The sequence below is a fragment of the Archocentrus centrarchus genome, chromosome 2 (assembly GCF_007364275.1).
Source record: "Archocentrus centrarchus isolate MPI-CPG fArcCen1 chromosome 2, fArcCen1, whole genome shotgun sequence".
Taxonomy (NCBI): Eukaryota; Metazoa; Chordata; class Actinopteri; order Cichliformes; family Cichlidae; genus Archocentrus; species Archocentrus centrarchus.
In genome coordinates this window covers 21,511,624-21,537,899 of record NC_044347.1, presented here as the reverse complement: position 1 = coordinate 21,537,899, position 26,276 = coordinate 21,511,624, and the positions used below count along the sequence as shown (strand labels likewise).

The window sequence follows — 26,276 nt, the reverse complement described above, 5'->3', positions numbered from 1 at the left end:
CATTTGTACCCAACAAAAGAGATAAATACCAGTACCAGGAGTTTTGTCACAGGCAGGTAGGTTTGTGGTTCAAGTGATCATTAAAGAGGTAGCTTTTAAAATCTGTCTATAGCTCAAAATCACAGGTTTAGAATTAGAGCTCAAAGAAGAACTGTAAAGCTCTGAAGGGTTAAACAAAACAGCCTGTGTTTATCTTATGAACACAAACTCAGGTTATTATAACTGATTTTGGATTTAAAGAGCAGAAAGGTGGCACCACTGTCACATAAAAAAAAAGGTGAAACCCCCAATGAAGGAAATGAAGGCTGGACACCTTCGAGGAGGCTAAAAGCAGTAAATGTATAGAGTGCTTGATCTTTCATCTTTCCCACCAGACCTGAAAACACAGATGAGTTATTAGACATGAAATATGTGACAATAGAAAGCTGAATGCTGATTATCAACAACAACTTAAGTGTTTCAGTGGGCCTCTTCACTATGAATAAAACAAGGTGACCTCCAGGTACATGCACAGTTCCCCCTCAGATTGCATTAGAGACCACTTGATCAAATGAAGAACAGAAAGGCATTATAAATTAATTTGTGGGAATGCATTATTGCAGAGTATTTTAGTACTTATTCAACTTTAATCGTGTTTGCGCAGCAGCAGTTCCTAAACACCTCTAAAGTGCTGCAGGAGCGAGGAATTCAGGCCGTCGGGGCACCGAGTCAAACATCTCAACTGGTGCTGGTGGGGTGACTGGCACTAAGTCTGAGGCATATGTGTCTGGGTGTGTCTCACATGCTGTCAGGGATTTTCTTTTTGAGTGGGGGTTAACAGCAGGATGCTTGAGATTGGGCAACAGCTGCATGGTGTGCAACTTTTCTGACTTTTGCACAAAGATCCTGATGGATTCAGCCTGACAGATTCGATTTCTGAGAAGCAAACGTAATAATCTGACCAGAAAGGGTTCTGTTGTTGTTGTTGTTGTTGTTGCTGATTTAGTGTTCCTGTCATTTTTTTTTTTTTAATTAAATTGTCCAAAAACACATAAGAGAAAAGAAAGGATCAATACTCGGGGATACAGTTCTGTAGCTTTAAGTTTACATGCAATCTTTTGTATTTTTTTTTTTATAAAAAGTATGGTGTAAAAATGATGAAATATCTAATAATATGATCAAATATTGCTGTACATTCATATAAATTACATTATTAGTTGGGTTTGTTGTTTGTTGTATGTGGAAATTCTTGTACATTTAAGCAATATTTAATGTAATAAAATGACATACCAAAGTTAAAAACCTCTTAACTAGCAAATGTGTTTATAATTACATCAGTTTATTTTTGATGATATCAGCTGTAATATGTTTTATGTTGGACTCCACTGTGATATTCATATTTTATGTGCTACCAATAAAAGTAACAAAACAGTGGGCGTTTGTTAGGAGTCTGTGTGCTATTCCTGTACCAGTGTGGTGCAGTAATTAAAAAATGAGTAATCCATGTATTGATTGTGCATTTTATTCTGTAACAGTTTTTTGCATTTGTGATGTCATGAAGTCTGGAATGAGGGGAATACAAACGCAGTGCTTAGAAACCAACAGGTTAAACTAAAAAAAATAACCTTTAGTTAGGATGCACGCAGACGTCCACAGAGGGAAAAATCCATCCATCCATCCTATTCCGCTTATCCTATGCCAGCTACCATAGGGCGAGAGGCGGGGTACACCTTGGACAGGTCGCCAGCGTGTCACAGGGCTAACACAGAGACACAGACAACCATTCACACCTATGAGCAATTTAGACTCACCAATAAACCAGAAACCAAGAAACCAGAGTACCTGGAGAAACCCACCCAAACACGGGGAGAACATGCACACTCCTGTTAGGAAAATGTAAAGTGTGAGTTGGAATAATCACGTTTACCTGAATTGCATTAGTTATGAAGAGAGACGTGAGGAGGTAGAAAATTTTGTATGACCTCTCAAACCTTATATGCTTTATTTGAAAAAGTGTGAAGACAAAATTTAACCGCAGTCCTAATGTCACTCTCTGACCTTTACCTGAGTTTCATATTTGTGTACCTTGTTCTTGAGAATTGACAAAAAGTGTTAAGAGCATGTTTTCATCCTCTTCCCATGTCTGGTTTCATTATTTGTTTGCACGCACCGAGAACCTTGCAGACGTCAGTGTTTCAGTTGCTTCCTCTTTCTCCTGCACTCTCCTTTTCACAATACCCCTCCACACCAGCGGTCCCACCAAATTTTCCCCTTTTGCTGGCCATTCACATTCTCAGATATTCCACACTATCCCCTTGGAAGTGTCCCCAAAATCTGCAAGGGCCTCTCCCTTGCAGGGCCTTTCCCTTGGTACATAACTAGAAGTATTTAGATTACAGAAAATTTCAGCAGTTATATTAAATGATACTGCCAGGCTGTAATTTCACAGACATTTATTATTCAGACTCATTTGTGTATACCTGAAGAATAGATCTTTTGCGTAACTTTACTATTTTTGGTGGATAATTTTAAAATATACAGAACTGCTATAGAATGCACATGTGTGAAATTACAGTAATTAAATATTTACAGCATTAAGTGAGAATTTTAGTCTTTTAATGGGGGGAAAAAAATCCTGTTACTGAAGAATTTGAGCGCATGATTTCAGGCTATGATTGCACTTCTAAAAAAACGACGATGTGGCTTTTGGAGAAAGTCTAAATGCGTCAGTCTGTCGGGAATCTGACAAAGAGAGGAAAAGGGAACTTCAACTGCCTCATGGCTCAGATCCTCAGGCCTGCTCACACACTGGGAGAAGCAGAGCCACCTGTTTGCCGAGTGATAGACGCAACAGATGTACAGTTGCCTGACCTTTAGCCAATATGCACATGAGCGCACGCACGCACGCACGCAGCTTTTGTCATTAAGCAAACTGCTGACACAAGTGCGAATGCACTTTGTCTTGTTTCTTCTCGCCCGCAACCGCGACTGTTCATCGCAGAATGCTTCGTTTTGTCACATTTTGCAGAAATATCCAGAAGGGCGAAAGAAATGCAACTGGATTCTCACACATTTTTATACATTTATTGAACAAGTGATCCGATCAGATGCACGTTAAAGTGTGTTCGTGGAAGGTGGTTAGAGGCTGGCTGGAGGCTGAGTTGGGAGGAGTGGGTTAGAGCTTCTACTTCAGGACCCGGGCACGTCGACCTGTGCAGAAAACAAAAAAAAAATATGAGAAGAGAAACTAAAAGACTGCTAGATCCCCTCTCCTTCCTGCTTTTACTAGAAATGGACTAAAAATATATACTTTTGCATATTTTTTTTTATTTTAAAAAAGAACACTTCCACAGTGCAGGCAGTGGGCTGTGGGGGCATGATGCCCACCGTGGGGGAAAATCTGGAAGAATCTGTTTTGCAGCGTGGGCGGTGGTGTTTTTCGAGCGCCAGCTGGAGGCAGACGGGGGGACGTGCCTCCCCGCTGCCTGCAGCCGGCTCACAAAACGCGTCCGCCCACGTCTCGCTGCTTTTATAAACCTGTTCCTGGAGAGCCTGTACGCCTCTGTACATACTGGAGGTGGACACGAATCTTTCAGCTTAATGATGAAACACATTACGACTGTCAAAGAGGCCAGACACGTTTACATCGCCGCTCGATTCAGAGCTTTAACGAAAACAGCACACACTGACCGACGAGACCAAAGCACGGGCTCTGTGTTGTTTTTCTAAAGCCTGCCTTGCCGACCGCTGCACACTCCTGGACTTAGACGGGGTCAGCAGTGCTTTTAAAGTTCTCCGAGCATAGAATAAATGTTGCACACTTACAAACACAGGGTCGAATTACCAAACACCCTCTCAAAACGTAGTGTCTGAATACGAGAGTGAGCTCAGGGCACCAGACGACCTGAGGTGAAACACTGGAACACACCTGAACCTGGACTGTAAACGGCGTGGTCGATCCAGCTGTTGTAACTGTTTAATACTGCAGGTTGTTTCTCACATTAAGACAGATTTAGAAGACTTATTTCAAAGAGCTGAGCGTGACAAGACGAGCTGGCCTCGGGGCGCTTAACAATAGGAATGAAAAGCGCTCCTGCGGTCTTAAATGACGGCTGCCTGCCAGCGCAGGCTGTGGAAGAGGAGCAGAGGAAGTGCGGTTGGCTTGTCTTGCCTGCATATGCCTTCTTATAGCGTAATATAACTGTCCTTCAGAGGCTTCCAGGCCTGCTTCAGTTTATAGCTCTTCCGCTGATTAGCGATAGTGATATTCTAATAACATGGGACAAACAGGACAGGACGGCTGCCCTTCACACACATCATATGCACAACAAAACACAGAACAGAGGGCTGGGTAATAACCGTATAACCGTGACCTCCAAGACTATAAAACTGATGCGCAGCCTCTTCTGTAGCAGGCCTGCATGCTAATCCCGCGCTTGTAAAAACTCCACAAATACGTGATCCAAATAATTCACAGTTTTAACATCAGTCCAACGCTGATGTTCATACTTTCGTCTTTTTAAAAGTGTCGCTTTCAATTCCCTGAATATCTGAATCGCTGTGAAAATAAAATGTAGGCCACAGATCGCAGCATGTCCTCAGTTGCCAAATTAAGTGTGTCTATTAATGAGTACATCTTTTTTTTTTTTTTTTTTTTTAATTACGCAATCAGCGATGCACCGCGAATGCCAGAAAGGCTGCAGCAAAATACATTTTTTGCCCAGACGGCTCCATCCAAAATTAACTCGTAACCTAGTTTGAATTTGCAGAATTGATGCGTCTATCCTTCAGCGCTCCAGTCAAACTCAGCTCTGCAGACTGAGCGGATTCACCTTCGCATCAATCCAAAAAGTCTTGTTTACAACGCCTAGAAGCAGAGCCTTGAAATTGGAGAGGTTTAAAAATATGTTTTCCTTGGATCAGTGTTTGTGCTTTTGATGCCGACTTCAGAAAAACAGCGTTTGTCCTTCATGAGGAAGATGAGACCTGTCTTTTCCTTAAGATTACAGCCCCACAGTGTTTCGCCTGTCTCAGTTTTTGCCAAAATAATAATGCACGGTAATAAAAATGGAGTGCTAAATCCTAACCTCTGGCTGCTGGACAAAGACTCGGTATCTACAAGACAAGTTTCTCTAAGTTGGCTTCACGTCGTCAGAGGCAGAAAACTGAGAAATTTGTTGTTCTTACCAGTTTCTCTGCCCGCTGCCTCAGTTTCCTCCAGACTGTGTGATGAGCCTGCGAAGAGAAGAAAACGTGACTTGGAGGCGCATGTAGACACAATAAAGTCCTTTTTTAGACACCATACACTTCTTGGCAATTGTGCATGACAAACTGTTCTAACAGGAGGACGATCAAGTGCCATTTGATTAGTTTTTATTCCACTGCTACAAAGCTTTTAAGAATATTAAAAGAAAAAAAAAAAAAAGGACACTAAACCCGGGTGTGGACTGACATGTATACGGTGTAGTGGTGGCTGTGGCTCAGGAGGTAGAGCGGGTCACCTACTAATTAGAAGGTTGGTGGTTCGATTCCTTCTATAGTCTTACTGATCACTCAAAGCACTCAGACATGTTTGAAGTTTACAATCATGCACTATGTTGCCAAAAGCATTCACTAGTCTGCCTTCACACACACATAAACTCGAGTAACATCTCATTCTTAATCCATAGGGTTTAATATGATGTCGGCCCACCCTTTGCACCTATAACAGCTTCAACTCTTCTGGGAAGGATTTCCGCAATGTTTAGGAGTGTTTATGGGAACAAAAGCACATTTGTGAGGTCACACACTGATGATGGAGAGAAGGCCTGGCTCACAGTCTCCGCTCTAATTCATCCCAAAGGTGTTCTATCAGGTTGAGATCAGGACTCTGTGCAGGTCAGTCAAATTCTTCCACACCAAACTCACTCATCTATGTCTTTATGGACCTGCTTTGTGCACTGGTGTGCAGTCATGTTGGAACAGGAAGGGGCCGTCCCCAAACTATTCCCACAAAGTCAGGAGCATCAAATTGTCCAAAATGTTTTGGTATGCTGAAGCATTAAATGTTCCTTTCACTGGAACTAAGGGGCCAGACAGAGAAGCGTGATTGGTCACTCCAGAGAACACGTCTCCCCTGCTCTAGAGTCCAGTGGTGGTGTGCTTTACACCACTGCATCTAAAGCTTTGCATTGTGCTTGGTGATGTGAGGCTTGGATGCAGCTGCTCAGCCATGGAAACCCATTCCATGAAGCTCTCTGTGCACTGTTCTCGAGCTAATCTGAAGGCCACATGAAGTGTGGAGGTCTGTAGCGACTGACTCATTCTTTCACTAATGTTTGTAGAAGCAGTCTGCATGCCTAGGTGCTTGGTTTGATACACCTGTGGCCACGGAAGTGACTGGAACACCTGATTTCAATGATTTCTTTGGGTGAGTGAATTCTTTTGGCAACACAGTGTCTGATCCTCAACCTGGATTTAAATTACAGGTCTAATTTAAAAGCAACTCATACTGAAGGCTACAAATTCAGACAGTTATCTTTAACATGGCTTAAAAACAGCTTTAAGAATTTCAAATACCATATCTGTGTTCAAATATAAAAAAAAACAGAAGAAGGTGGACTCCTCTACTGAACTTTCTTTAGTGTGCCATCACACCATCATCATCTTCCAAACACACTTTCTTACCTGAAGCTGCAGAGGCAGGGAGAGGCCCTGCGCTCGACGATGGAGGCCCCAGGATCCCTGCCCCAGGCTGTGGATGGCTGTCACCTCATACTGGGAACACAGGCCCGTTCTGGCCACCAGGGGGCCCCCACTCAGCAGCACATGGTCACCGCATCTACCAAAACGAGTGGTCGAGTTTAGGTGAGCATTGGAATAATGAAAGACGATATTTTAAACCTGGACTCATTCTGCTCTACCCATCATGCAAACTGCCAGAACCAGTTACTGTGGGGGAGTTTAAGTCCACTTTAAAGGAAAATAGTTCTCTTGGCCCTAAAGCTGGTTTTCTTCTTGATGTGTTATTGCACGTGAATTGATCTGGATGTTGTGTTGTTCTTGCTCAAACTGTGCATCAGTTGTATTTATTTATCTGGGTTTGTATTTGTTGCCATCTCTGGCGCTCTCTTGGTCTGGGTGCTCCTGAAGATTTTTTTTTATTGAAAGGAGACTTTTTTTTTTTACCTAAATAAAACAAAGGATTACACTGCATTTTGCTCTGGGAAGTGGGCCTTATATAAAATCCATTTTTATAAGGTTCTTATAAAAATGCAATGTCACCTGTAGAGCATCACTGTGCCTTTGGGACTTTGAGATGCTTTCTGTTCCACCTCTTCCTGTTTACACCTGGGAAAGACAGAGAGGAAGCTTACAATAACGGACACCATGTATTTACTAGAGTAGAAGATTTTAAAACTGAATGAGTGGTAAAAGCAGGCATGTGGAGGTGTGCGCGATCTACAGAGCTGAGCACCAGTCCGATGCCAGTCTACCTGCTGTGTGAGAAAGCCTCCAGTGCCACAGAGGGCGCCACTTCCAGAGGCTCCCAGGCCAGGTCTTGGTGGATGAGCTGCTGGGCCCCTCTGGTCAAAGAGCGTAATGACTCCTGAAAAGAAACCAACACTTTGCTCTATGAACAGATCACCAGCTATCAAAGCATCAACCAACAAACAGCAGGAATCCTTCCTTCACTCCAACGTTTGGGCAGGAATGATCGCATTAGAAAGAGTTTAAGGAATATGCTGAGATGACAAAATAAACTAAATTAAGTTTTTTGAGTGCCGGTGTTAAAAGTTTTCACTCTTGGAATTTCAACCAAAGAAAGTCTCACTAACCACAATCTGCGTTGTCTGAGAAACCCAAAATTTTAGAAACAGTCAACTTTTGATCAATCTGATATTCAAAGGACCACACGCACCTCAGAGGGAGTCCATGAGTCCAGCTGGGGGTCGAACACCACATCGCAGCAGAAGGCTCCAGAAAGGACTGCAGGGAGACGGCACAGCAGAAACAAAAGGTATGAGAAAGCAACATTTTTCACTTTAAAAAATGCTTAAATATCAAGAATTATGTTCATTCAGTCTGAACTGATATGTATCAGTTAATCTTCAGGGGTCAGGGTAAAGGAGTGCTCTGCTACCTGGCACTTCAGGAGTGCTGAGCAGCTGCACAGTGTAGTCATCCTTGAACGCCGTCTCCAGCACCTGACCCAGCAGGGCCGCGCAGGAACGCCAGTACGCCTGAGCAGAAGACAAGAGGACATAATACCCAAATATTTACTCATTTTTACAAAGTGGCTTCCACGTCTTTATCAGCCTCACTCTGCTGTCCTCTGGTCACATACTGCAGGCTTCTCACTTTGATGCAATCTTATTTTTCATGACTTTTTTCTTTTTGCACTAAAAGATGCAATCCTTTGTCAGCGAGCTGAACTTTCGAGGCGACGTTTGGCTGATACGGTACCTCGTTCACCAGCGTGGGGTTGCCGTCTTTAAATGTGAGCAGAGTGAGAGAGCAGGAGTGGGTGAGGGGCTGGTGGAGAGGCCACGGCTGCCCGTCCATGAGGGCCAGAGCCGAGTTTGTCACGTGATGCTCCGTCAGATCTGAGAGTAACAGAGTGTGTGTTTGGAGAGAAACAACAATACTTTATTAACACATGCGACTGAAGTCGAGGTGATTATAAGTTTGCCAAAAATAAGCGTCTTAATGCATCTTCTTTTTACTCACGTCTGGCGCAGCTCAACGGCGTGGACATTCCTCTGTTCATGACGAGCAGCGTACCGTCCAATCCGGGGCCCTGAAGGGACACCTCTATCTTTTCGATGCGGGGGTACAGAGCTCTCTGCCTGGCCTGCTCTCTGGAGAAGACGGCATTACGCTGACCGCGTACCTCAGCCAGAGACGGACGCTGAGCTGCTGCAGGGGATGCAAAGCCTGTGGATGGGCCAGGATGGAGCAGAAAGGATGGCCAGAGGGTAAAAGGAGGACTTAAAAGGACAGCGATTATAATCCTGCAGGCAGGTAGGAAAATTTGTTTTCTTGCCTTGGAAACTATTTTAAAAAGTAAATTTGCGCCAACAAAAATCTTGGAGATCAATAACGATCAGTTGTCAAGCTTGCAATTACTATTAAAGTATATCTTATGAAATATTATCTAGTTATTGAAGGAATCAAATGCCAAGAAGCTGACTTTGTCCATCATTATCTTCATTTCTGCTGGACCCAACCTCAACTCTAAAACACAAGTTTATAAAGAACCATGTTTTTTTGTGTACCATTATATACCTACAGCTGTACAGTCACCAGGGATTATTGGGTATACTTGCTAGAACTGAGCGGGACCTCTTTCACTTCAGAATTGTGCCAGAAACAGTCCTCTGAAATTTTGGTCCATACTGACATAACGGCATCACCCAGTTGCTGCTGCACATCCATCATGAGATGGACATGGTAAGCAACAATACTCAGGTAGGCTGTGGTGTTTAAACAATGCTCAGTTAGTACTAAGGGGCCCAAAGTGCATGAAGAAAATATCTCACACCATTACAGCACCACAAGTAGCCTGAACATTGATACAAGGCAGGATGGATCCATGTTTTCATGTTGTTTACAGCAAATTATGACCCCACCATCAAAATGTGGCAGCAGAAATGGAGACTCATCAGACCGGTTTTCCCGATCTGATTTTCTAGCATCCAATTTTCATGAGTCTGTGTGAACTGTAGGTTCACTTTGCCGTTCTGCACAGTGTGCTCTTCTGCATCTGCTTCAAGGTTTTATGTGCTGTGCATCCAGAGATGCTCTTCTGCATACCTTGGTTGTAACGAGTGGTTATTTGACCTAATGCTCAAAGCAGTCTGGACACTCCTCTGGGATCAACATGCCATTTTCACCCAGAGAACTGCAGTTCCCTGGATACGTTCTCTTTTCCAGACCATTCTCTGTAAACCCTAGAGATGGTTGTGTGGGAAAATCCCAGTGGATCAGTCTAATCACCTTTTTTCCCCTCATTCTGATGGCCAGAACTTTGTTAGTTTGTATCGCTGAACTGTAAATTTTGTGTAATTTTATTTTCACTACAAAAAAAAAAAGAAAGAAATTAAATGAGCTGGCTCCCTCCCCTCACCCCCAACCGGATCTGCCCAAGGTTTCTTCCTGTTAAAAGGGAGATTTCCCTTCCCACTGTCACCAAGTGCTTGTTCATAGGAGGTCGACTGATTGTTGGGCGTTCTCTGTATTATTGTGGGGTCTTTACCTTACAAAATAAAGCACCTTGAGGCTGCTGTTGTTGTGATTTGGCGTTATATAAATAAAACTGAACGGAGAGAAAACAGACACGCTAAAGGGTTTTAAACAGTCTCTTACTTAAACTGGAGATCACCGCTTTTTACGAAAAGGTGTATTTAATCACAGTAACTATTTTCCTGTTGGGCCAGCAGTACTTTCTCATTGGAAAACATTACTGTTAGCAAAAATAGATTACGTTTTAGATATTTTTTTTTCTATGTTATGTCAAATAAACCCAGCAACTTAAGAAGCTGACCATCACAAGCCGGACCACCCCACCCGGATAAGAGCCACTACTTACGGCGCTGCAAAGCTCGACACACGGTCCTGCTCGCCATTGTCACGACTGTTCCTACAGCCACATAAGAAACAGAAAAAAAAGCCTACAATAGATACAACAAAGCAAACGGACAAATGTCAGTTACAAACAGCTATGGCTGAAGGACGCCATGCCTGCTTCGTGTGTAGCGTATATTTAGGTCCGGAGAGGAACTGAACAGAAGCCGGAAGTTCCATGTGACCTAGAGGAGGGAAGAAAATGCCGTTATAGCTTACGACAGCAGGTGTCGCTGTTAGTAGCGGTTTCAAAGAAGCTGGCGTAAAGAAAGCCCTGCAGTAGTTATTGTACTCTGCATTAAGTCAGCCCCTAAAAGCATTAAAAAGGCCACGTGTCTTTCACTTCAGAGATACTCTCGCAAGCACTGTTACTAATATTTCTGTTATTTATGGTGGCTACAATGTATTTCAGCATCATCTCAGCTTCTTTCCCAAGTGTTGAAAGACTTTTACTGATTGGAGGGAATCCAAAAATATGATCTTGAATCCAAAGTCTCACATGCCCCCCCCTCCTTCCCCCAGTTTCATCATCCTAATGGACTCTAATGGCACTCCGAATCTGACAAATGCCCAGTGGATTGTTCGGGACCAGAATCTGCAGTAAGCGTTGGCACTAATGGCAACCGGCAGGAGTGCGAGGACGACCGGCCGGGGAACGCAGCTGCAGGACCAAAACATCATAAATCATCTCGATGCAGGCCAAGACAGCGCCAGATCTCTGCTAAAGAGCAAAGCTGAAAGGCAGCTATAATTTCACAATGAGTGCAAACCTTACGACCTCTGCAGGTTAAAATAAAAGGAACTTCAAACACTGGAGGGGGGAAAAAAAAAAACACTTAAAAAAATGATAAAAGAGATGAAGTTACACAAAATGATTAATCAGCAATAAATACACATGACACACTTGTGCATAAAGATTTATTATTTTGTTGAAAATAAGTGTTTCTGACATGGAACCACTAACATATCTGATGTGACTAAAGATAGATGAACTACACACTGACACTGATGTTCACGTCATACATTGTAACAAGGCATTTGTATCATCTGTAAGGTGTCTGCAGAGTGTTGGTACATTTTATCGACTGACTGATTGATGCCGTCTCTTTGGGTGCGATTGATTGTACTCACTCGCCACTGTGACAGTACAACTTCGTGCACACGTCGTCCGCAGTTACGACTGGGACGCCAATCAAATTGAACCCCCCCTCCCCCAAAAGGTGCGGCCTTTTTTGGACATTCGTTCATCCTGTCATTCATTCATAGTCAGGTGGGCCTGCTTCAAAATGCACTTCCAGTAACGACTCCTTCACAGTGGTGTTGCTCATCTCTTCAGGTACTCGGTGAATGGCCTTGCACTGCCAAAAAAGTGCAAAAAAGAATGACAAGCAGGAGAAAAACAGGACAAATAAAACTGCTGAGCACGCTGCTGTCCTTGCCTGGACCTATGGCTGCTTTCCCAAAAGCATTTAGCACTATGATCCTCTTTGTTGATGGCTTTTAAGATGGTTTTGGCACCGCGCTGCCTTTGGGAAACCCCGGGAATTCACTCTGGAATAATCAACAAAACCGTGATAGATGCAGGGAGGCCGTGTGTGTGTGTGTGTGTGTGTGTGTGTGTGTGTCTGTCTGTGTGTGTTTCTTTTTAAAGGAAAAAAAAATCCACTCTGTGTTGTAGAAATAGTGAATGTCTTGCCTGCAACTTCCTACATTTCCCAGAATCCTTTAGGAAGCAGCTAAGAATAGTGACAGCAATAGTGGATTTTTCCTTTAACCCCCTCTAGCTGTCTAACATGGATACATTTGGACTCTAATTTCTACTCCTCTCCCATCCATCACCCCCCCCCCCCCCCCACACACACACACACACACACACACACACACGCACATACACACACACACACACACACACACACACACACACACACTGACTGATCTTCTGCTACTGTATGCTACCGGCGGGGCAGCAGGCCTCTCTCCGGTCCGGCAGAGGGCAGAAGTCCATCTGCCTGACGATCTCCGCGAAAAGCTCATCCACCATGGTCTTGCTCTTGGCTGACGTCTCCATGAAGGGGCAGCCCCAGTCCTCAGCCAGCGCCTGGCCCTCGCTGGGGGACACTTCCCTCTCGTCCTCCAGGTCCACCTTGTTACCCACCAGCACCACCGGTACCTGCTGGTACCTGCAAGTAAGAGAGAGAGAGTAACATCACTGGAATTGTGCTGCCTTCTCCCCCGCTGCGTGTGTTTTGTTGCAGACTACAGGAAGTTCCTGATATCTAAGGGAGAAAGAGAGAGAGGGGAGGAGCCATAAACATGGTGGCTTGTGTGTGTTTGAGTGTGTGTGTGTGTGTGTGAGTGGGTCTGTGCGCATTGTTGGCCTACATACTGTATTTAGTAAATGCTGAAACAATAAGGCTTGGAAACAATGCACAACAGAGTGAGAGAAGAGCTACATTCAGCTGCAGCTTCTCAGGAGGCTCCTACCGCTCAGCGGGGGGTCCAGCGCCCCGGCAGGAGGTCCTATTAGAAAACTGCCACCATGAAAAACCTGATGTCCTATTTATTCCTGAATTCATTACATATCTGTTTGCATGGCATGCAAGCTGTATATTTAATGGCCTCCGATTCTTGTTTAAAATCATTAGCTCTGCACTTTGCATCATTCCCATCGTGCACCGAGCACATCTTCAGGATCAAAAGCTTTCTCCCCCCAGTGTGCGGCTGACAATCCCAAGTCCTCTTCCCTCTGAGCCATCGATACAAGGAAACCAGGCTGGGGAGAGTAATGGAATAAGTTATTGAATAATTGAATAAAGCTAATGTGCTGCTCTCACATAGGGAGACGTGAACACTGAGGCATTGGAAACAACTATTTTCTACTTCATATTCATTTTTGGCTGTATTCGCTGTCTGTCACTGCAGCAAAAGCTCCAGGGTTTAGCATTTTTATAAAGACTCGTGTACACTACTTATGGGTTTGAGGAAAAGAGCAGACATCTGTAATTCAATAAATAATTCCTTAAAGATGCACTTTACTCAAATCACACACACACACACACACACGCACAAAACAGTCAGAAGAAGTTGCACGCCCACATCAAGTGTTTTGGCAAACACATTACATTCATTTAGTGGGGACAGACAGACAGACAGACAGACAGACAGACAGACAGACAGACAGACAGCGGCTCTACAATCAATATTTCATGTTTAGTGAAATGGCCTGTGGAGAGGTCAAAGGAAAGCCTAAAGGAGAATGAACACTGGACTAACATTCATCAGAGTCAAGGAGAACTCCTAATAAACTACACTCGCTGGCCATTTTATTAGGTACACCTATTCAACTGCTCTTAATCACAAATATCTAAATGGCCAATCACATGGCAGCCACTCGATGCATTTAGGCATGCAGCATTGGTCAAGAAGACGTGAGCCCCCCCGGCAACCCTGAATTGGATGAGTATGTCAGAAACTGCTTGCTGATCTACTTTCACACACAGCCATCTCTAGGGTTTCTAGAGAATGGTTGAAAAAGAGAAATATCCTGCGAGCAGCTGTTCTCTGGGAGAAAAATGCCTCGTTGATGTCAGAGGTCAGAGAAGAATGGCCAGACTGCTTTGAGCTGATAGGAACACAGCAGTAACTTGAAAATCCACTTGTTACAACCAAGGTACGCAGAAGAGCATCTCTGGACGCACAGCACATCAAACTTTGAAGGCCGCTCCTGTCAGCTAAGAACAGGAAACTGAGGCTACAAGTATTAGACTGGAAAACCGTTGCCTGGTCTGATGAGTCTCCAGTTCTGCAGGGACGTTCAGATGGTGGGGTCAGACTTTGGTGTAAACAACATGAAAGCATGGATCCATCCTGCCTTGTATCAACAATACAGGCTGCTGCTGGTGGTGTAATGGCGTGGGAGATATTCTCTTGGCACACTTTGTGCTCCTTAGTACCGAATGAGCATTGTTTAAATGCCACAGCCTACCTGAGTATTGTTGCTTACCATGTCCATGCCTTCATGATCACAGTGTACCATCTTCTGATGGCTGCTTCCAGCAGGATAACACACCATGTCACAAAACTCAAATCATCTCAAACTGGTTCCTTGATCTTAACGGTGAGTTCTCTGTACTCAAATGGCCTCCGCAGTCACCAGATCTCAATCCAATCAATAGAGCACCTCATCATCATCATCATCATCATCACCATCGTGCAGCAGACAAATCCGCAGCAACTGCATGATGCTGTCATGTCAACATGGACCAATATCTCTAAGGATCGTTTCCAGCACCTTGCAATGAAGTGTCTTACTGTGTGGGTAATGACTGACACACCACAGTTGATCCTTGAACCAACGGGCAACATCACAATACATCTATCTTTTATATACAGTGACATGTCACAGTTTTCCAGCCTGGTAGCACAGTAGCTGCCACTTCACAACTACTACTTTGTAACCCCAATGTTATTCAAATACAAGATATTTCAGTTAGACGCTCAGTTAGATGCCCTTCATGTTTTCTCTGATTAAATAACTACACAATGTCAATTAAAGCGGGTGTATATTCTCACAACAGGTAATAGCATGGACTACCTAATAGCCTTGGCCATCAGTCATCCCTAAGTGCTTTCCCAACCTGCCTTATTGATCTGCTGGTGCTATTGAGAAAAAGGCTCTTATCTACAAATTGGTGGCTCGCTGCCACGCTGCTCAGCTGGGAGAAGAGCTGAGGCGCGGAAAAGAGCTGGCAGAAGTTTCAGCGAGCTGTCGGGGGCCAGAGAGCTGCAGGAAATGAGCGCAGGCAGCAGGGAGGAGGTGGAAGCTTCTCAAAAAGTGAGGATAGTAAAGAAAATAGTGAGAGAATTTTTTGCCTTAATTGTCTATAAAGATACTCGAAACTGTCAAGCAAGCAAAACTCATTCCACAGCCAGAGACTTCCCCGCAGCCTGACATTTTCCCCAACAACAGCCACACTGTACAAAACACACACACATGCACAGCAGCTGACCTCAGCAGGACGACCGTCTCACATGGCCTGTGTTTTTGGAAAGCTGGAATCTAAAGGGTGTGAAGTGTGAACAAGGAGAGCACCACGGACACAAACACAAGCTGACAGCCTTGCAGGAGAAGCTCTATATTTATCTACAAAGACACGGGGAGAGCCAGATTCTCCAGGGTGGAGAGGGGAGTTTGTACGGAGACTGTTTATTGCAGCATCAAACTACAAGCCCCTCCCCATCGGACGGGGGGGAAAGGGAAGCAGCTCGGCGCAGCATGAAGAAAAGTTGTCCCACGGGGCTCTATTGGCTGGTATCACTTCTTATTGAATATGTCAGAAGGTGCTGGAGTGAGGAGCCTAACATCTCCATTACATCTATTCTAGATATGACATAAAATAATAGCAGATCATTCAGGTGGAGGGCACGGGAGCAACGACATTATATATGTTGAATGGACAGAAACGCTGCTCCCCATGAATGACTGCGCTAGCTTCAAGTATATGATGCTGTGAATGTAAATAAGGATCTTTCTGTGTGGAGTTTGCATGTTCTCCCTGTGTCTGTGTGGGATTTCTCCCGGTTCTCCGGCTTCCTCCCACAGTCCAAAGACACGCAATCAGTGAAGTTTAGGTTCTAAACTCACCATAGGTGTAAATGGTTGTCTGTGTGTGTGTGTGTGTGTGTGTGTTAGCCTGGTGACAGACCTGTCCAAGCTGCACCCTGCCCCTCACCCTATGGCAGCTGGGATTGGCTTCAGCCCCTGAACTGGATAAGTAGAAGAAAATGGATGGACGGCTCTGTCACAGTTATTCCAGAGATCGTGATACGGACTGTCCTCATGACTATTGGAGCCGTAACGGCATGTTTACCAGTGTTATGTTCTTCCTGAAGTGTTTTTACCCGGCATAGCCTGCTGTATAAATATAAATCAGGAGAAACTAACAAACACTTCTGACTCGTTCCTTTTACAGCACTTGGAAACTGTCTAGTATGGGGATTATCTGTGCAGCTGGAGTCTGTTGGGATTGCTTGGCTGAACTAAGCAGTTGTATAAATGTGCACATTTGTTATTTAAAAACGGAGCGTGAGAGAACGAGTGGCTGATAGATTATGAAACTATATAGAAATTAAAAAAACCTTTAATCTTTATTGTTATCCAACATATTGCTGCATCCGTGTAATGCACGCAGAAGCCTGAAATTAAACTTGGACAAAAATGCCATTCACCTCTGCAGGGTGTTATTTCAGCTGCTGGCAAACACAAAACCCACCCACACACAGAGAATCAGCATTTATTCCTCACATAAAAAAAAAAAAAGATGGCCTCCACATTTTCCATTTAGCCTTGGGGTACAACAGACTTGTTAAGGCTACCTGCTGTGCTAAATAGCTACAGTGACCTCACTTACCCGTTTTTACAAGGCCCACAGCACAAACACTCATACAAATTACAAAAGAACAGTCAGGCATCGCCTACACGAAGCCCTCCAACCCTGCAGCCACCTCTTTGCTCTCTGGATCTGCTGTTAATTACCACTTGTAGCAGCAGCGCTGTGTGACAGCCAGCCATGTATCTGCATGGAGAGAGGGGAGAGAAAAATCACACAACCTATAGTGCCTTCAGTATGTGAACTCCCAAAGGGTGTGCCACTGCTGGAGAACAAAGCTTTGGTATCTAATGTTTCTGTAATGTCTCTGCATGCCGGCGGCATGAAGGAGAAATCAAGGAAGCAAAATAACAAACCACAAACATTCCTGTGATACGCAGGCAAAGAGAGGGCCTGCAGAGCAGCTGGAGAAGGTTTTTTCTTTTAAGATGAAACCCCAAGCTTCATTTCCACCTTTAATGGAGCAACTCAGCTCCCTAGGCAATCACCTTCTCTGTTTAGATAGAAAGATGTTAAAAGAGGGTGTGAGTTCACGTGACCAGTACTGATTTTTTTCTAATATACCTGCTGTTCTGTGCAGCTAAATGACAACAAGACTCCAAAGTGAGATGTAAGCCAGCTGTGCAGTGCAGTAAACGACACTTTATTATTAAAATATTCCAAATTTTTCTTTCGTAGTGCATGCTGAGCCTGGAAGTGGAGATCCAATGGGAAATGACCAATCTGCAGTTCCTCAACTGGCCACAGGAGGCTGCTCCAAATGTAAGTCAATCCCCCAAAGACACCAATGGTGCTCCACAAACATGGAGCTGGGGTTAAAGTGGGCTGAAATGATAACACAATAAAGCATTTCTTCCAAGCTAAGGCCATGGAGACAGTCAGGAGGCAAATTAGGAAGTTATGCCTCATTCCCGTCATGCATTCCTGTGTGCGCATGTTGTTTCAGTATCCATCCACACTGAGTTGTGCCTTCTCAGACGTGGCAGGTAGTTTCAAATGGAGCGTTTTAAACAGAAACGCTCAACAAATATGACAGAAACATACAAGCTGCTTTCACTTTGCAACTTGGCAAAGGGTAAAGTCCAGTTGACAAACAGGAAGTAATTCAAAGCTTGAAGAGGCAATGTTGTTCACTTTCAAGCTATTTTAATCAGACCCCAAACATGTGACCAACACGATGTGGTCGTTCATACACAGAAATGTGTGACTGTAAATTAAAAGTTAATGATCTGCGTGTGTGAGTGATGGACAGTTTGAACAAGTACATGCTCATGAACTGGGTCGTTTGCAGTACTGTAAAACAGTGGTTCCCAAAGGGGAATGGGATTTTCTGTTTTTTTTTTTAAATGGCCCACAGCAGACTTTGAGAACCACTGCTGTAAAGTTTACAGTAACTGGCCAGTTTGGCATTTCTGTTTATCATTAGGTTAGGCTGAGGGTTTGGGCTTTTGAATTTTTTTAATTGATGATTTAGCAACACTCCACCTGTATTTATGACTAGAGGTTGTGAAGATGCTATGAAAGTATAATACATTGTAAAACATCTACTACACTATAGAATGCAGTTGTCTAAATTCACAAACACCTTAAAGCTCAGAGCCAGGTCAGATGATCACAGCCAGTCCACAAAGAAAACAGGTGAGTTCCTTCTTCCATGCTTAGAGCTAAGCAGATCCACTTTAATCCTTCAGAGACTAGAATTAGTGACTAGAATGGACCGTGAAGAGGTGAAGCCTAACAGTATCTGTTTGATGCAGCATTTTAAAGGTACAGTGTGTAAAATCTTACCACCTGATGTCAGTAGATTGCCGTCAACTCAATTCTGTTTTTTCACCCCTCCCAATTCAAGTAAATAATCCTAGCTATGGTGGCCACTGTAGGTCAAACAACTCTTGCTGCCCTTCATCTGTTATGAATGTAGGCTGTCATCCGCTGTTTAGCTCAGCTATTAATATGCTGGGTGTCCACGTCTATTTACTCTGGAGGAGGCTGTAAAACTTTGTGAAAGGAGTCAGATACGGGTCGATGAGTCAGTGAAGCTCACTTCTGTCCAGTGACAGCGATACTGAGGGGAGTTGTTGAGGATATCCATAACTTTTCTGTTGGTAAGCGCTGCTGTTTTTGCAGCTGTTAGCCTCAGTTAGCTGCTGTTAGTTGACGTTAGTGAAACCTTCTCTGAAGTGGATCTAACATTGTTGGACTTGGACGCTTAGTGAATAAACTCTCATACAATGTGAGAATATAATCAAACTGTTTATTAGAGGGAAAGTGTGATTTCTGGGACACTTGAGCCTAACATTAGCTGGCATAATGTTAGCTTATAACCAGCTGTTGTTGTTGTTTAGCCAGCTCATTGTTAGCTGTCCAGAGGGTCGCATGTCTAATCTGCTGACAAAAAGTAATTGCAACAATATCTGGAATAAATACGCATGTTTATGCACACTTTTGTGTGTTAGAGCCCTGACTTCAGTTCAGGAGATGAGGCAGAACGGTGACATCCATCTCAGCCACTATTCAAGATGGTGGGGCAACATGGTGGCTTCCACACAGCGGCATCCGCTCCAGTGTATTTTTAATGGATTAATTCTAAGTTTATGAGAATGCATCAATTTGTTAGAAGATGGATGTACACTCTAACCAATGTATATTTATGACTACAAAAATCATAAGGTTTCATAACAACAGTGCAGGGACAGCCCAGTGGCTACATCCATCTTTTGTATGCAGTCTATATAGTTCCAGCTTTTTCTGCATAGTGAGAAATCGATTCCTTTCTCAGTTTGGAATGTCAATTTGACAAGGGAGTTATAACATGTACTGGCAGCTGAAAAGTGTCTCACAAAAGGCACAAAAAAACAAACAAAACAGGCCTCGTGTTATTCACATATCTGCTCCATAGCACTCCTAGTGGTCTAATAGTTACAGGGTGCCTTTAGCATTAGTTGTGCCCATGCTATTTGTACAAGTCAATTTACAACATCTCAAATGGCTGCATTAAACCCATTAACCCTACAAAGCTCTGACTGTTTTCCCTACTTGTGAAGCTGGGGTTCAGTAAGTGCAATATTAGAGTGATTTAAACCACTGCAAGATAACAGTGCAAACTGATCAAATCCATCTATCCATCTTCCTATTCCGTTATCAAATTCAGAGTCAATGTCACTTCGAATAGCCAAGCTCTACAAACAGGGATTTTGCAGAAGCTGTAGGTGAGGAACAACATTTTTTGGTCCCAGATTCTTTCTGGGTTCCGTTAGTAGCCTCTCAGTAATACTGATCAATCACAATCTGCGTTCATAAACTAAGACTGGGAAACCACTGGGCGGGGCTTCCCGTATCACCACCCAGTGGGTTCTAAATGGGTTCTAATGTAGCCTGTTTTCCTTCAGTGACAATGAAATGCATATGCCTTTCAGATTTTTTTCACTCTGTAAACATTCCCTCAGGAACTGGAATCACCCATCACTGTTTATCAGTTTCATAGCTGTGGCTAAAAGTGATAATCATCTAAATATGGGAACTTCCAGATGCACATCAAGGCAAAGTATCTTTTGTAACCCCGAGGGATTACAAGATAAACCGGAATGGATGCGAGACGATTTACAAGCAAGGAATTGCAATTTGCTGCACAAATGGCGCTCACTTTAGACTTCCCTAATGATCTTTGCTTCTTTATTGTGCTATATTCACCTCTGGGCAAACCTGCTGGACTTTGCTTTAAAGGCTGGGAATGACTATCTTAGTGTATATTAGATATGACTGGCTCAAGGTAGAACCGTATGTTTTCAGATATCTGAGAGCACCTAGAAAGCTACAAGTCAATACTGAATGAGATAAATGGAGGCGCATGGTGAAAACAAGTAAGCGTAATGCAGCAAATATGTTAAATATATAAGTCCAAGCACTTTACACACACCAGCAATGAGCACTTTACTGGTGGCTACCCTCAGCAAGCTGGCTTCTTTAACAATTCTCCCCCTGCTTATGAGAAACACTAAATGCCTAAGGACAAGACGTGGCTATGTACCTACACCAAAGTGCCCCCTGGGATACGTAGTTTTGGTCTCTCCCCCCCTGTTCCCACTCAGCGGTGCATGTTGCTCACCTCCTGCTATTAGACACAGCATCAGTGCAGCGTGAAAACGCAGCTCCAGCACTTTGAACGTGCTTCCTCCTCCTGGGCCGATAAAACTATAAACCGTAACATGCGAGCAAGGAGATCATTAAATTGCGAGGAGGGCTACACCCAGATGTTGTTTTCACAGATAGCGACTTACATGGGGGTTTAGATTTAGAGATGCTGGAGTGTTCAGGGGGGTAAAGCTTATCTGGCGTGGTGTTTGTTTATCCAAATATACACTGAGATTATGCACATAATGCGAAGAACACTGCTATACATTTACTGTTGTTCTATTTAATATATTTCCTGCTTTTCTTCACATCTTAAGTCAACACAGTAATGCTGATATATATGTGGCGCCAAAGGCCTGTCAGCTGGGCGCCACAGCTCATTTCTGAATGTACTCATTTGAACTTGTTTAAAATGGATCTTATTGTTTTTAGTGCAGCTTACAGACTAAACTAACTAACTATCAGCATGCTGTTGGAACTTTCTGTTCACCACTTCTAGCTGTTCCTCCATTTAATAACAATTCCTTATGTTTAGCGACCACTTCATCATAATAATCATTGTTTTTGCAAACAAATTCAACTGTTTAGCCTTACTTTTTAATCTAATATTGCAAGCCACACTTTAATCTATAATTTCAAACTTCCTGTTCATAATGTAAGCTAGCTATTTCAGTGTGTTAAGCTAACAATTCATTAACAAGTCTTTAGCTGTCCTTTTTACTTCTGAAACTTCTGTCAAACTGCAGAACTGTGCTAAAAAATCTTGAGGCAATCCTCATTTCCAAGGAGCTAGATTTTCTTGGAATGTCTTTTTTAAAACGGTCTTGAGCACTAGTTCTCCAGGCTTTCTGAAAGTGTTTCTTTGGACATTGGCTGCTTTTTCATTTTCACTCATTTTCAGTCCAGTCCACACACCTGACCATTTTCACAGGAATGTTTTCTTGTTTGTTAACCCACTTAACCCTTTAATGCCAAGCGATCGCAACTGAAGCGCCGGTTACTTGCCCTTGCAAACCGGCAAACAGCTGGTTAAGATATAGCGTATCAGCGCTGGCTTTTTACCGTAACTCCGCGACCGTTTGTCCTATCAGAATAATTCAAATGGTTCCTGAAAGCTCAGAGATTGCACTTCACAGCCATATAGGGGCATTTTGGAATTCGTTGCCGGACGTCCGTTAACGGCAGCACTTTTGAAGTACGCTGTGTCGTGTTCAACATGTTCGGAGGTAAAAGGTTACCACTGGCCTATAAATCGTTCATGCATTAAAAAAGGCTCCTTACTCAGAGGATGAACCAATGTATACCAGAAACACGATTCCCAAAGAGCTGTTAGCTGAAAGAAAAACTAGCAGTGTACAGTGTAAAACAGAGAAAACTGGACAAGCGAAGGACTAAAGAAGACATGTCAGGCGTAAAATGATGAATCTAAATTTGAATTTTTTTATTTAAATAGTTATCAATATGTATGGAGATCAGGAGAGAGGTACAACAGTGAGTTTCTACAGTGATCTGTAAAATATGGTGGAGGGTCTCTCATGGTTTGGTGCTGCATTTCAGTTAGAGGTGTATGAAGAATGATCAGATTTAGATCTACTATGTAATACCATCTGGAAAGCATGCAATTAATTTTTCAGTACGACATTGACCTCAAACACACTGCCAGTGCAATGGAAATACTATCATTTCATGGATCGGCCTCCTCCAGAGCCCGGACCTCAACATTACTGAAGCAGTGTGGGGTCATGTTGACAGAAAACAGAACAAAAGGCAGAAACATCCAAAGAAGTCTGTGCAAGAGGAATTGCACAGACTGTGTTTTGCTTCATATGTTGTATTTTCATGTATGTTTGCATATGTTTCAATTAATCGCTGCACCTATTTCCCATTTTCCTAGCAAAATATAGAGAATTGTGACTGTTAGATTATGCTTTTAGCCAAGTATTTCAACTGCTAGCCACATTTTAAGGTAATAAAGTTTTAAGTTAATAAAAAGTCCAAGTTTTTTAAATTATGATTTTAGCTAGCTAGTTCAGACTATTAAGCTAACAGTTTTAGCCGCTTATGCACACTTTTAGCAAGCAGTTTTAAGAGTGTTCGTAGCATTAGCTCACAGTCTCAACTGTTAGCCACTTTAGTGAGTTAGTTCAACTTTTTTTTTCCCTTTTGAAATTGGCTTATCTATTTATCTATCTATTGTTCTGTCTATTTGTGCTTTCTATCCATTAATTTCAGTAAACTGTTAGCTATTAAATGAAACTGTAATCATCACGTACCCCCCAGGAATCAATGTACGATGAGACTGCGGCTTCACGCCGCCTTCACCAAACAACATATCTCACTTCTTGTCCATGCTCGGCACATGGAAAAGCCTTGCATAAGCATTATGGTTTATATGACTGCCTAATGGAGGCCTGATGTCTTCTTGGCTTTCAACCCAACTCAATCCCATTAAGTTCTGGTGAGTGGGCACATACTATATCTCTGTGTGAGGCTCGTTGTTACTGCTGCTGGCTCAGCAACAAGTTTGGGAGGAGGGAGGCTGTTCTTCTAAAGGCAGCTAATGGAGAGCAGTCTGATTGTGCTGGACACCGTCATGCGATCAGGTAGATAACTGAGAATTAATTAGTGTCCTTAAATCAATTCAGATTGTGGGACTGCCCTTTCTAGCCTTACTGACCACTCAAATTCATACAGCAGCCACACCTAAGCCCAATTTGAAGCAGCCATTTACGATCATGAAAGTCATTAGAGTGTGGGAGGAAGCCAAGTACAGGGAGGCAGAGGGAGAACATGCAAACGCTTCATTTCTGTGTGACAATGTCCTTGCACAGAACATGGCAACAATATCATGTTTTAAAGTGTACTTAAGGGCCTTTTACTTATGTGCAGCTTTGCACATACAGTAAGAAGCCCCACTTCAAAGCCAGAGCAGTGTGAAATACAAGTATGAAATATTTATAGGTACACACTTGAGGACGGTGATGGCTGCTGCAGTGTGGGCAGCTGCTTTGGGTGCTGGGACGCTTTTTTTTTTTATTTTTATCCATCATTATTATTATATTAATTTCAAAGGAGTCCCCCCCCCCCCCCCCCCCGCTCTCATGCATTGCCCCCCCCCGCTGTGCATCGTCAGCTGTGACGCTCTCGAGCTTCCGCTGGGCCCGTGACGTCCGCACCACACGAGGAGCCCTCCAGGGAGGGAGCTGGAAAGCCCTGCATCAAACTGTACTCCTCAAACTGTAAATGTCACTATAAGACTATAAGGGAAGGAAGCATGGCACACTCATGTTGAGTAATGTTCAAAAAGAATGATTACAAGTGAAATCATTCTAAAATTAGAGGTTTGCGTTTTTTCTCTTTTTTTGTGATTAGGTGACACCCCCCCCCCAAAAAAAAAAAAAAAAAATGATGACGCTCATGCAAGACCACTGCATGAGTCAGAGCTCAGGCAATGCCTCACTTTATCTTTGGTTTCCCTCTGTAAGTCTTCTTCACTGATTTCTAGCCTTAAAGTGGGACACCCCTTCTCCACCCACAGCCTAAGTGTGAATTAGGTAAGGGGATTATTGTTACCCTGTCTTCAATGGGCCGCCACTAACACATCATCTAAGGCATCATCTGTTCGAGCCTTTATCATTTTTTTTTGGTTGGCTATAAAACCAAAAAAAAGTCACAGCCTCGCACATTTGCAGGAGACTCCAAGCCAAAAAAAATACCAATGTGTCACTACCGAAAGGATAGATCACAGCCTTTCTCCCACTCTCCGCTCGCTCTCTCTCTCTCCCAGGCTGTGAGATGAGCTCAGGGGGATGTGTTGAGTAATGGACTGAGCTGATCAAAGCCATGCAGAGTTAGTCATGTGTGAGAGACACAGAGAATATCAAACCCTGTGAGGGTTCAGCGGGTTGATGTATGACAGGTGAGCCGCAGCTGGGCTCTTATGAAGAACATATGAGCGGGGCTGCAGCTTCTCACGAAGGACTGGAGGACAGCATGGGGAGAGAGAGAGGAAGAGGAGGATGGCGTTTCGAGGTGATTTCTGGGCCTCAGTTTAAAATAAAAAAAAAAAACAGTGATTTTTATGTGTCTCCATGAGCGGTTCGTTACTTTTACAGAGGCCCCCGAGGGGCTCCAGGGGGTACTCCAACCTCCCCAGAGCCCCTGGAGTTGAATTTGACTCTTTAACTTATTTAAATCAGGATATAACTACTTATGATCATCCCTATTATTTAAGGGCCCTAAAACATGTTTAATCACATTTTGTCTCTTGCATCATGGTATGTATTTAGGGAAATGGGAAAGCCTCTCACCTTTTCACCCTGATGATCTGATCTCTCATGGGCTTGATGTCCTGAAAACTTTGCTGGTTGACCAGGCTGTAGACCAGGATGAAGCCTTGGCCGTTTCTGATATAAAGGTCTCTCATTGAGGCGAACTGCTCGGTGCCGGCTGTGTCGAGGATCTCCAGCACCGACGGAGAGGAGTCCACCTCGATCTCCTTTCTGTAGAAATCTTCAATGGTCGGGTCGTACTTTTCTATAAATGTCCCGGTGACAAACTGGACCGTCAGCGCGGACTTCCCCACCCCGCCGCTCCCGAGCACCACCACCTTATACTCCCGCATAGCGCTCCCGTGGACTTAAATCCGGCATGCAGAGAATAAAGTGATCAGCAGCGGATCAAAGAAACGCATGCCCGTACACAGGAGCCTGGACTCAGACTACAGGCATGACACAGCCTCCGGTAAACGAGATGCTCTTGCAGTTATAGGCGGGCGAATGGAGATGATGCTGGAGCATTTAGCCCTGAGATGCACGGCCACAGCCTCTACTGAAATATTCCCACGCTATCTGGAAGGGACACCATTCCAGAGGCATCCATAATGCAATAAGGCGTCGGTGTGGTTAAAATAAGACCGGCTATTATTAGAAACAACTAGACGGCGCATCTTTTTATGTGCCGACAAAATAAAAAAAAAAAGGCTAACACTACATTTCCCCTGCACTGTGGGGCACGGCAGAGTTAAAGGCGAAGAAGCCTGTTTGCGTTAGAGAAGACAACAGTGCTGGGAATCCACGCCTCTGCTGTGGTTCATCCACTGGATGCTACTATTTCCTGGAAGATATGGAGGGAGATTAGTGCCACATGGCAACAGGGAGCATAGCGCAGATG

General features: G+C 43.7%; 2 protein-coding genes across 2 annotated transcripts; both read right to left on the bottom strand.

The window, feature by feature from the left end:
• Positions 1 to 3,049: 3,049 nt before the first annotated feature.
• mrpl39 (mitochondrial ribosomal protein L39) lies at positions 3,050 to 10,755 on the bottom strand. The gene is made up of 10 exons (XM_030748819.1): positions 10,550 to 10,755; positions 8,689 to 8,895; positions 8,425 to 8,564; positions 8,102 to 8,201; positions 7,880 to 7,947; positions 7,455 to 7,567; positions 7,243 to 7,308; positions 6,646 to 6,799; positions 5,167 to 5,214; positions 3,050 to 3,189 (listed from the first exon to the last, which is right to left on the bottom strand). The coding sequence occupies exons 1-10, from the start codon at positions 10,584 to 10,586 to the stop codon at positions 3,169 to 3,171; spliced, it is 954 nt and encodes a 317-aa protein (XP_030604679.1). The 5' UTR covers positions 10,587 to 10,755; the 3' UTR covers positions 3,050 to 3,168.
• Positions 10,756 to 11,488: 733 nt separating this feature from the next.
• On the bottom strand, positions 11,489 to 26,276 carry LOC115793713 (ras-related protein Rap-2a-like). The gene is made up of 2 exons (XM_030748829.1): positions 25,415 to 26,276; positions 11,489 to 12,764 (listed from the first exon to the last, which is right to left on the bottom strand). Exons 1-2 carry the CDS (start codon positions 25,726 to 25,728, stop codon positions 12,527 to 12,529), a joined length of 552 nt encoding a protein of 183 aa, XP_030604689.1. The 5' UTR covers positions 25,729 to 26,276; the 3' UTR covers positions 11,489 to 12,526.